Source organism: Crocuta crocuta, unplaced genomic scaffold, assembly GCF_008692635.1.
Source record: "Crocuta crocuta isolate KB4526 unplaced genomic scaffold, BGI_CrCroc_1.0 scaffold154, whole genome shotgun sequence".
NCBI classification, from domain to species: Eukaryota; Metazoa; Chordata; class Mammalia; order Carnivora; family Hyaenidae; genus Crocuta; species Crocuta crocuta.
This window is the reverse complement of record NW_027530545.1, coordinates 4,198,812-4,211,128: the sequence shown is the minus strand read 5'-3', so window position 1 is coordinate 4,211,128 and position 12,317 is coordinate 4,198,812. Positions and strand designations below refer to the sequence as shown.

The 12,317-nt window shown below is 38.2% G+C and overlaps 1 protein-coding gene across 1 annotated transcript in view; it reads right to left on the bottom strand.

Annotated features, from left to right (window-relative positions):
* Positions 1 to 3,222: 3,222 nt before the first annotated feature.
* Positions 3,223 to 12,317, bottom strand: part of NEB (nebulin) — a 208,494-nt gene continuing 199,399 nt past the window's right edge. The window contains exons 139-147 of the mRNA XM_077767832.1: positions 11,314 to 11,406; positions 10,901 to 10,993; positions 10,481 to 10,573; positions 9,393 to 9,500; positions 9,102 to 9,285; positions 8,711 to 8,803; positions 7,643 to 7,798; positions 7,244 to 7,350; positions 3,223 to 3,689 (exon numbers count right to left, since the gene is read on the bottom strand). Coding sequence (XP_077623958.1) covers positions 3,516 to 3,689; positions 7,244 to 7,350; positions 7,643 to 7,798; positions 8,711 to 8,803; positions 9,102 to 9,285; positions 9,393 to 9,500; positions 10,481 to 10,573; positions 10,901 to 10,993; positions 11,314 to 11,406 — 1,101 coding nt within the window. The 3' untranslated portion in view covers positions 3,223 to 3,515. The remainder of the gene's footprint in view (positions 3,690 to 7,243; positions 7,351 to 7,642; positions 7,799 to 8,710; positions 8,804 to 9,101; positions 9,286 to 9,392; positions 9,501 to 10,480; positions 10,574 to 10,900; positions 10,994 to 11,313; positions 11,407 to 12,317) is intronic.

The window sequence follows — 12,317 nt, the reverse complement described above, 5'->3', positions numbered from 1 at the left end:
TTTGGTGGAGTCTTTAGGGCTTTCTATGTATAGTATTCATGTTATCTACAGATAGTGGAAGTTTTACTTCATCCTTACCAATTTGGATGCCCTTTATTTCTTTTTTCTTCTTTGATTGCTGTAGCTACAACTTCCAGTACTATGTTGATTGAAGGTGTTGAGAGTGAACATCCTTGTCTTGTTCCTGACGTACTCTGTTTTTCACCACTGAGTATGATATACGCTGTAGGTTTTTCAGATATGGCCTTTATTATGTTTGGGGTATGTTTCCTCTATTTTGTTGAGAGTTTTTATCGTGAATGAATGTTGTACTTTGTCAGATGCTGTTTCTGCGTCTATTGAAATAATCATGGGGCACCTGGGTGGCTCAGTCAGTTGAGCATCGGACTTTGGCTCAGGTCATGATCTCATGGCTCATGAGGTTGAGCCCCATGTCAGGCTCTTTGCTGACAGCTGAGAGCCTGGATCCTGCTTTGGATTCTGTCTTCTCTCTCTGCCCCTCCCCTGCTCACGTACTGTCTCTTATTCAAAGAATAAAATCATTAAAATTTTTTTTAAAGAAATGATCATGTAGTTTTTATCCTCTTGATGTAATATGTCATGTTGATTGATTTGTGAATATTGAACCACCCTTGTATCCCATGAATAAATCCCACTTGATCATGGTAAATGATTTTTTTTAAATGTAGTATTTGATTTGGTTTGTTAATATTTTGTGGACGCTTTTTGCATCTATGTTCATCGGAGATACTGGCCTGTAGTCCTTTTTTGTTTGTTTGTAGTGACTATCTGGTTTTGGAGTCAGGATAATGCTGTCCTCTTAGAATGAACCTGGAAGTTTTCTTCCTCTTTTTCGAATAGTTTGAGAAAAATAGGTATTAACTCTTCAAAATGTCTGGTAGAATTCACCTGTGAAGCCATGAGTCCTGGACTTTTGTTTATTGGGATCTTTTTAAGCAGTTTCATTGCTGGTGATAAGTCTTTCCAAGTTTTCTATTCCTAATTCAGCATTGGGAGGTTATGTGTTTCTAGTAATTTATCCAAATCTTCTAAGTTGTCCAATTTGTTGGCATATAATTTGTCATAATATTCTCTTATAATCCTTTGTAGTTCTGTGGTGTTGGTTGTTACTTCTCCTCTTTAATTTCTGCTTTTGAGTCCTCTGTCTTTTTTTGTTGAGTCTGACTAAAGGTTTACCAATTTTGTTGATCTTTTAAAAGTGCCAGCTTCTGCTTTCAATAATGTCTTCTATTATTTTCTTAATTTCTATTTTATTTCTTCTCCAGTCTTCATTATTTCTTTCTTTCTGCTGGTTTTGGTTTTTATTTGTTCTTCCTTTTCTAGCTCCTTTAGGTGTAAGGTTAGGTTGTTTGAGATTTTTCTTGCTTCTCGAAGTAAGTGTATATTGCTTAAACTTCTCAGTACAGCTTTTGCTGTGTCCTAAAGATTTGGGACCCTTAGGTTTTCATCTTCTTTTTTCTCCATGTAATTTTTTTTTCTCTCTTTGATTTCTTGGTTGATGCATTTATTGTTTAGCAGCATGTTATTTAACCTCTCCGTATTTGTGTTTTTTCCAGATTTTTTCTTATGGTTGATTTCTAGTTTCATAGTGTGGTAGGAGAAGATGAGTGGTAATATTATCATCTTTTTGAATTTGTTGAGACAAGTAATTATTGGTAGGTATGTACTTACTGCTTTTTTGTTACTTGTTTTACGGTTGTTTTTGTAGTTCCTCTCTGTTCCAGAAATGTTATCTTCTCTCATAGTTTGCTGGCTTTCTTTAGTAATGTAGTTGGACTTCTTTCTCTCTCTCTTTTGAAAGATTTATTTTTCAGAGAGAACGCAAGCAGGGAAGGGGAAGAGAGAAGGGAACAAAGGATCTGAAGCAGGCTCTTTGCTGATAGCAGTAAGCCTAGTGCAGGCTCGAACTCACGAACTGTGAGGTCATGAACTCGAGGTGAAGGTGAATGCTCAACCGACTGAGCCACTCAGGTACCCCTGGATTCCTTTATTTTTTGTGTATCTATTACGGTTTTTGATTTGTGGTTATCATTAGGCTTATATATAATATGTCTTTTGCACATACCAGTCTGTTAAGTTGACTGTTAAGCAAGAACCCATTCTTTGGTTCTTGCCCTCCTCTCCCCCATATTTTGGGTGTATATGGTGCCATACTTTACATTCTTTTATGAATTCCTTGACTGATTTTTATAGGTACTTTTTACTGCTTTTGTGCTTCCTATTTTTCTTAGACTTGTGATCTTTCCACTCAAAGAGTCCCCTTTAATATGTCTTGTAGGACTGGTTTAGTGGTCATGGATTGCTTTAACTTTTGTCTTGAAACTTTCTCTGATTCTGAATGATAACTTTGCTGGATAGAGTATTCTTGGCTGCAGGTGTTCATCTCTCAGCACTTTGAGTATGTCATGCCACTCGTTTCTGGCCTGTGGAATTTCAACTGAAATGGAGTTACTCTTGTATATAACTAACTGTTCTTATTTTGCTGCTTTTAAAATCTCTATTAGTAATTTTGCCAATTACTGTGTTTTTTGGTGTGGAACTCCACGATGTTGATTTTGTTGAGATTTTTCTGTGTCTCCTGGATTTGAATTTTGTTTCCTTCCTTAGCTTTGGGAAGTTTTCAGCTTTTATTTCTTCAGATGAATTTCCTGCCCTCTTCCAAGATTGTCAAGGGCATATAGGAGGGGGCAGTGCCACTGAGTTCCTGGTTGTACCTGCTGATCCCATGTCTGTTTCTAAGATGTTATCAGCTGAGCCATAGGGAAGCTTACTGAACACAGTATAGATAGTTCTGAGAAAGCCTATGCTTGTGCATTTTAATGGTACATTTTTTAGGTTTTTTTTTAGTGAAGTCTAATGTAATGAATTTGCTTTATTGGTATTTTTTATTTGTACATCTTAAAACTCTGAGAAATAACAGTCATTTACATCAGTGGTGTTTGTTGCAGAATTACAGACTTTATTAGTTACTATCTTATCAACAGTTTATGTCAACTGTCACCTTTATAACTTCAGAACTGGAATAGAATTAAAAGCATCAGCATTTGGTAAGCAAGAAAAGGGGAGTATTTCTGCCATTTTTCCTTAATGTGTTTAACATGTTCAGAATCCTGGTATTAAAAAAATAATGTTAAACAGTTTCATAATGGAGAAAGACTCTGGCTTGATATAGCAAAAACATTGCATAGACTTAAAATGCCTATTCTATAATTAAGCTTATTTAAAAACACTATGGAAAATTTGCTAATGACAGTTTTAAAAATAGTGAACCTATGGGCTTAATGTTATCTCTTAAGTTTTACATCCAAGTCCAGAAATTATTTTACTTGAAGAATTCCTGAAGCTCATATAGAAACAAATTAAGGGATGGTAGAACTTAGTCATTTTGACACTAAACGATCATTGGGCAGCTTGAGTAACAGTGGAGTGTCTGAACAGAAATTCTGGCTAGAGGATCTGCAGGTCCCCTAGACAGGTGCAATACTCTGAAATGCTTAAATAGCCTCCACGTAGTTGGCTGGCAGCATGCCGGTCCTGCCGGTCCTCTGCACAGTGCCATACATCCAGCCTTCATCAATTGCTTGAACATTTACAATAGCATCTCCGTCTCTGAAGGACACCTCATCTGCATCGGCAGCCATATAGTCATACATGGCACGGAAGATTTTCTGTGAAGATGAAAAAGGTAAAAAAAAAAAAAAGGATATATGTTATATGTCAGATTTTGCAACAATTACCTAAACACCTAATTTTAAGGTCTCTTACAGCTTCACAAAACAGAATGTGGAATTACCACCAAGAAAGTAAAAGACTATTCACAAAATAGGAAAAAATCTTTGCAAATCATATAAAGCACTATAATTCAATACTGATAAAAGGTGGGGGAGGACAAAGGATCTGAATTCTCCAAAGGAGATGTGCAAACAGCCCATAAGCTCCTGAGAAAAATGTTCAACCTCAGTAGTCATTAGGGAAGACCACAATGAAATACCACTTCACACACATGAGAATGGTGATAAACAATAACCAGTATTGGGGGGGGTGGGGAGGGATATGGAGAAATCTGAACCCTTATAAACTGCTGATGAAAATGTACAACCGCTTTGAATAGAGTTTTGGAAGTTTCTTCCATCTTAAAGACTCACCATATTCCAATCTTATGTAGGTAAATATATCTACACAATAACTTCCACATCTACCATTCATAGCAGCCCAAAAGTGGGAACAACCCAAATACCCACCACCAACTGGTGAATGCAGAAAGGTGAGATTTCCATACAATGGAATATTATTTGTTGATAAAAGGGAATGAATTCTTGCTCTGTGATACAACTAGATGAACTAAGACCATCAATAAAGAAATTTAGTCACAAAAGATCCCATATTGTATGATTTCATTTACGTGAAATGTTTTGAATAGGCAAGAAGAAACAGTACATTAGTGATCCCTTGGGATTGGATGGTGGGGCAAGAGGATGGGGAGTGACTGGTGATGGGTACAGGGTTCTTTCAGGGTGATGAAATGTTTTGAAATTAGATTGTGGTAGAGGTTGAATAACTAAACGAAATAAAATCAGTGGACCTATATATTTCAATTGATGAACTTAATAGTATTAATATATTCATAAAATTGTACGAAAAAAGAATGTTTTATATATGGCCTTTTCTTCCCTTTGGAGGAAGTCAGTCGTGTTTTGGAGAAGAAAAATTTGAAAACCATAGCAATATTGCATGTATCTCTTACTTTGGGAATTTGGGAGCATGTTAGTAGTAGAAGTTGCTAAAAGCTATCCTCCGCATGTTTAAAAAAAAAAAAAAAACATGGCGGGAGGGAAAAATGGGGAATTAAAATCAAGAAGCATGAAGTTTCAGGTAAGCAAGATGAATAAGCTGTAGTGATCTGTTGTTCTGGAGAGATCTGTACACACAACCTTGAATCTACAGTGATGAAGAATGTACTGAATACCTAAAAATGTGGAAAGGGGGGTGCCTGGGTGGCTCAGTCATTTCAGCATCTGTCTCTTGATTTCAGCCCAAATCATGATCTCTAGGTTCAGTTCATGAGATTGTGCCCAGCGTAGAGTCTGCTTGGGATTCTCTCTCCCTGCCCCCACCCCAAAATAAATAAAACATTTTTAAAAATCTTATTTTTGAGAGAGAACAAGCAAGGGAGGGAGAGAGGATCTGAAGCAGGCTCCACGTTGACAGCAGAGAACCTGCTGGGGGCTTGAACCCATGATTGTGAGATCATGACCTGAGCCAAAGTCAGATGGCTTAACTGACTGAACCGCCCACACAGCACCACGCCCAATTTTTTTTTTTAAATGTGGTAAGAAGGTAGAGCTCATGTTAAATGTTAACAGCAAAATCAAATTTTTAAAAACTATTAACAATTTCGAGATAAAAACAAAATTTCAAAGTGCCCAAATTTTCTTCATAGGAGCAGGCGCTGATTAGTAATTTGGTATATAACCCACATATCTTTTCCTAGCATTCTGAAATACACATACATACATATATTCATATGCAGAGAGAGATTTCCCCTTTCCCTCTATAAGTGGAACAATACTATAAATAATACTTTACTCTTCTTTCCATTTAATGTAGCTTTGAAGTCTTTCCATACTTCAGTAATACCACAAATTATTTAGCCATTTCTATACTTCTGGACATTTAACGGTTACCATTTTTCCTTACACTAATCGCCTTATGTTTGCCTTTGGAAGTATTTTAGGAAAAAAAGAGCTTTTAAAGGTGGAAGTACATCAAATGGTATGTGCATATTAATTTTTTTTAATTCACTACCATAATGTTCTAATAGGATACTTTGTTTTAATTTGCATATTCATGATTAGCGATGATGATGAACATCTTTTTTCTTGGGTGTTGTTATTTCTTCTGCTGTAGGTTGTTTATTCATTCACATCCAGGTCTTTTCTTATTTTGACTGGAAGGGGAATAATTTGCCACTGAATTTTTGAGTGTTGGGCTTTTTAGATCTAAATATTTTTGTTAGGTATGCTGCAAATACCTTCTTCCAGTTTGACATGTTTCTTTTTATTATAAAACCACCTACATTTTTATGGTTGAATATGTGATCTTTTCTTACACATTTCTAGGTTCTAGAACTTGCTCAGGAAGGTCTTCCCTGTCCCATTATAAAAGTAGTCTCTACTTTTCTGTAGTATTTTACAATTTTGATTTTCTTCTTCCTGCTAATGTATAATTCTTTTAGGGTCCATTTCTGGACTTCATCTATTTTCACATCTATTCCCAAGCTAACTCCCTATTTAATAATAGCTTTATAGTATGTGTTGCTCTTATTTGGTTAATAATTCTTACTGTCATTTTTAAAATTTACTCGATTATTATTCTTTCATCTTTACTCTTTGAAATAAATTTTAGGATTAATATACAAAATTGTTTAAAATGCCTTTAGGATTTTGACTGGAGTTTCCTTGAATTCACCAATTTATTTATTTCAGGAAAAATGACAATGTTACAGGATTCCCTTCCTGAAATATAATGGGTCTAAATACTTAGATCTTTAGGTCTTTTAGTAAAGATAGTTTTCTTCATAAAATATTTTTTATTTCAACCCTAAAGAATTATGTTTTTGTGATATTTTGAATGTGTGCAGGGTTTTAAATTAACCGTTTTTAAAGTAATCTGGTGAACTGTAAACATGATTTGACTTACCTCTTCAATGATTATTAACAAAGGAGATCTGAGTTAATGACATGTTTATATGTGTGACTTGTGCACACGTAAATTCTTGAAGAAGGACTCCAAGCAGCAAATTCATTAAGATAATGGGTAGTGCCAGTGAGCCCCCAGTGATCATTTGCTTTAGTTCTAGATCACTGAATAATGCTTTTTAATTAATGAATTAGATAATGAAGAGTTTCTGATATTACTGGTAATATGAGATGTGTATTAAAAGCTTTACAGGAAAGGAAACCATTAGAGGCTCTTAACTATAGAGAGTAAACAGGAGTGATGGAGGGGAGGTGGGCACATGTGATAAGCATTGGGTATTGTATATAAATGATGAATCACTAAATTCTATTCCTGAGGTCAATATTACACTACATGTTAATTAACTAGAATTTAACTTAAAACTTGGGATTAAAAAAAAAAAGACCATAATGATAATCATTATTGCGCATATGAGAAAATAAGAATGAGTTTAGTAATAGTAAGCTCTTGATTGTTTACTTACCCCGGCGGTCGATGGGTGAGATGGAATAGAGGATACCGTTGTCTGTTGGGTGGCAACTGAAGAGGAACGCTGTTGTGGGAGTTCCGTGGTTTTTGCATGTTTGTAAGCTAAAACGTAGGGAAAAGTAGTTTACGAGAAGAAAAAGTGGCTAGACGACATTTAACCTGTGTTACACAGCTAAGCAGGCAGTGCTCTCTTTTCCCCTAATTTAAAAAGAACGATTTCCAAGAAAGGAGGCTCTAATAATGAAAATGAAACATCTTGTTTCATGTACCTCTCCACCGTTCTAGTCTTTTCTCATCATTAGAAATGATTTTTTTTTAATCCAGATTTTTAATTTTTTTTTTTTAACTGAAAGTATCTGCCCTCGTAACCCAGCCAGCGGGCACCCACTTGTACCTGTGGAGGTTGCAGAGAAGAAGACGCCACCGTCGCTGTAGGTGGAGAGGCGCTGGTCGGCCACTTCTGAGTGCTCGGACTTGTCCTCACCACCGCTGATGCTCAGCGCGCTGGCGGACCGGGACTGCTCCCTGCTGCGGCGCTGCTGCGCTTGCGCTGGAGGGGGGCAAGGGGCGGGGGGGGAAGCAGGCGTGACTTTAACACAATAGCAAAGGCTGACCATAACTGAACCTCGGCTCTGTGGGGTGGGGTCATTGCCAAGCGTGGTTATTGGTAGATTTCCATGGATAAAACCCTCGCAACCCTTATATGTTATGTGGTTGTCATCCTCATTTTCCACAGGACAGCTGAAGTGACTTCCAAAGGGCGCGTGACTGCTAAACAGTACAGCAGGCTTCAAATCTCAGTCTGTCCTGGCCCACAACCCCTTTCCTCCACCCTATCCGTTTTCCTGGCTCATCAAAAGTCATAGTCTCCACATTAAACCCCAGAAGCCCTCCCTCACTTACGAATTAATTTAGATGCCCTTTCTCTTGAGTTCCTACAATTTGTGTGCAGACCTTTAAAATTGCACATGTCAGGGTGTAACCACTGATTTACTTGTCTCTCCATCAGGAGACTAGAGTATAAATCCTTTAAGGACAAGTACTATGTAATTTTCTACATTTTAACATGAATACAAGGCACAAAGGCATGTGGCCTGTTGAGTCAATAATCCTTTTCCTTGATGACATGAGTGTTCAGAAAGTTGCCAAAGGTCAAATTGATTCTCTTCCCTGTGCCTATGTGCTTTTTGGTGGGTTTTTTTCCCATTATTTTTCCAATAGAAAGATGTACTACCTTTTTTTCTTTGGAAACAAAATGATAACAATGGGGCCTAAAGGAGGTTTACATGGAGGCAATCTTTCCTTGACTTAAATTTGCCTAGAAAATTGATAGTTTCTCACCAGTTAGTGAGGTGTTTCTACGCGGAATGACAGCCGAGAATACTGAAGACCCTTGAGTTTCCTCAAGTTCACTGACGCTAGCCTACTAAATGGTGACATTTCTGTGTAAGCTATAACATACCATTAATCATGTGTAAGCTTCGTGATTGAATGTTGTCTTCTGCTGGATCATAGTCAAAAACTGAGCCAGGATTAGTACGCCAGACACGTAAACCTAAGATTGAGTGAGATTAAGGATCAGAACAGATATTTTTGGGTGACTCCTTCTAGCTTGGGAGGCAAGGCCTGAACTTAACCACAGGATCACTAACACTAATTTAGCTCAGTTCTCAGAGGAGAACAAAGCATATGAAAGAAGAGATATCAGCTTTGCAAGCTGTGAAATGATAGTTTTCTTTTACAACTAGTAAAAACAGACTGAGGTCCCTTTGTCTGACTTACAATGGGTAATTTCACTCCTGTTCTTCTACCCCCTCAACTTAAAGTTGCTTTTCCTTGTAGGGCTCACATACCTGTAATAGTCTCTTGATCCTGGTCATTCCGTTTTTGTTCCATTTCTACAACTTTTCTCTGAATACCTCGGTAGCTAATGTCACTGAAGTCCTGTGTGTTCTTCTTCACTCGTTCAGTGATAGGGTCTGTCACCACTGGTGTGAAGCAGCCCTTGTGTTTCTCAAAGTCTTCATGATATTTCACCTGAAATTTTATGAATTCACTTTGTAAAAAATATGATGGTGTGACCATTTCCTTTTCCACCTGATCCGGCAGCCTGGCCAATCAGTCCTGAAGAATTCCAGACTCACCGTCGAGATGTGACGTTGGGTCTCCCGCACCCGTCTCATCTCTGGAGTGTCCAAGACATAGGCAGCTTTGCCTTGTATTTGTTTCCGGAAGCTATCTGAATAAAGAACCTGGTAAAGGAGAAACATGAATTAAGTCCAGGTCACGGTACTGTTCTAATTCTGAAGCCTCAAAACTTTTCCAACACATGGAGATAAAGTAGCTGGGGAGGGAAGCTTGAGTCAGTTGAAAAGACCCAGCGATACCCTTGACTAACAAACAGCTGAACAGATTAGCATGAGGATACATGGATAGGGTTCTCATCAGGAGAGAAAGGATAAGTTTTGACTTTGAAAATGTAACTTTGATTTTCAGGGGAGACAGGGCACAGTAGAATTTCAGAGAGGATAGGAAGAAAGTAGTCTCTGGGAATTACAGCACCAGCAGACTGGGTGGTATTTAGCAGACTAGATGTGATTCTGACATTGAAAACTATCCTTTTAATTTTAGTTTAATTAACATATTTATTTAAAATCTCAACACCCAACATGGGGCTCGAGCTCATGACCCGGAGATCGAGTTCTAAGCTCTTCTGACTGAGCCAACCAGGTGTCCCCAATCATCCTTCCAAACAAGTGATCATTTTCCAGATTTCATAAACACATATGTTAACACAGAAATAAGGTCCTCCAGACATGAAAAACCCAAAACACCAAAGCCAAAGAAGACATCCATCTCAGAGTATTACCTGTTTTAAGGATACCTTAAAAATAGCAGAATATTGAGGATGTTAGGAAGTCAATTTGTTACAGTTGGTTATGTAACACTACCTCCTAGTAAAATAAAGGTAAGAGAAAACATTGGCAATTAACTTGTTATTTCTTAGTATGATCATTTGGAATTTAAAAGCACAGTTGTGTTAATTTTAATGTAAATTTTCAGTTGAATGAGAAGGTGCATGTTTTTATGGTGTTAAAATGTTATTTTCCAAGATGTTGCATTTTTTTTTTCATTTTAGTGTGCTTTCCAGTTTAGAAAGGCATGTTTCTATGATGTTAAATGTTATTTTCCAAGTTGTTGCACTACTCCTGTGTTTATTCCTAGACAATACCGAGCTAATGTTTTCTTGGTTGCGCTTAGCTCGCTCCATCTCTGGAGTAACAGGGGTCGGAGTTGCTTTTCTCATATTCTCTTTGTATAATACCTAGAGGGGCCAAGAGAGCATTCAGACATCAGAGAACAGAAAACCAGTTCTGAAAGCCATCATCTAGCTGGTGTTATGGCTTGATTATATCACACTCTATAAGAAACACGTCAGGAAGATAAAGCCATTAAAATGTTATTGTATAAAGCCAAAGAAGAAGAAAGAAATCAGTTTGAGCGAGAGGGGTTGGTTTGCTGTTTTTAAGTGGGAAAAGATGAACTTAAAAAACTCAGAGTTCTGGGAAAACTGTGAGATAAATTAGTGATATAACCATGATTGCCAGACTTATTAAAAGGGTAACGATTTCTTTTTTCCTCTCCAAAATACCGAGCTAAAGTTTTCTTGATTGCGTTTGACTCTTTCCATCTCAGGAGTAAAGGGTGTAGGGGTTGCTTTCCCCAGGTTCTCTTTGTATAACACCTGTGAGATACAAAGTTGGACCCGAAAATCACCGTTGGACCCGAAAATCACCAAGAGGCAATATTCAGGCTATTAAATATTATGCGATTTGAGGGAGAAAACTCCGTCTCTAATCTACTACATTAGTGAGAATGGCTCTCTAGAGGAAAGCTTTAAAAAATAGTTAATGGCAATAATACATGTAAGTTGGTCATCTACAGGAGGTTCTTTTAAAACAAATGGCATTTGCTGGTTTTTAACCTGGGATGGAGTTAGGAGCAGGCCAAACCGCAGGGGTTACTTTGCAAAGTTAAAAGCACTTTCATTTCTCAAGACAGTACCGAGCTAATGTTTTCTTGATTGCGTTTGACTCTCTGCATCTCTGGCGTGACAGGGGTTGGGGTGGCTTTCCCCACATTTTCTTTGTACAAAACCTACACGAGTCCAACGGATCCGAAAAGCCAAAAAGAAAAAAAGTTACAGTTACCAAAAGATTAAACGGAATAGATAATTTGTTATAAGGTTCAGAGTGTCAAACCATTTGGGCAATAAGGTTAGGTGGAAAGAGGTTTCCAAAGGAAGCTGAGTATAGTTACAGCAAGACACACATTTCCAGGGTAGCCCCCTGCCCTGAAATCCTGGAAGACCATCTGACAGAACTGCAGTGTGCCCTAAAAAGGATGAAAGATGGCCTTCATTTTACCACTAGTCTATGCATTTCAAGCACCAGACCGATCATCTAAAAAGGACTGTAGGGGATTGCACTCAAGTGACAAGGGGAAGGTGGGCCGCTCCCTGCACGGGAGTGGGAGACTGGATGGTTGTGCAGCCCTTCACCTCTCTATACAGACACATCCATAAAACCATGGGCCCACAAACAAGGATTTCCCCTACTCTTTTGGTCCCTGCTGTCATCTGTGCTCTGCCTCCTGCTTTAGTTCACCAACAAACTTCTCAGTAAGGAAAAAGTTCCCAGCGATTAAATCACTAGCATCATGATAAATCCTTTAGCCCTGTGTCTCCCTTCAGTGTCCTTCATGGGGATAGGAGGTTTGGGAAATGGCATTCGGGAAAAGGAATTCTGTTCAAGTAATGGTTCTTCAAGTAGCATCCCCGAAGAGCAAGCTCAGCATCTGCTGAGCACTTGCTTGCCAGAAATGCAAATTTGTTGGCCCCATACCAGACCCAGAGAATGAGAAACTGTGGGGACAGGGCCCCGCGATCTGATGTAACAAGTGCTCTGGGTGACTCCGATGCCCTGTGCTCAAGTACTGGAGAAACCTGCACACAGCACTGATGTGAGGGTCGCAGGGTTCTAACCTACAAGAGCTACTCTTCTCCCCAT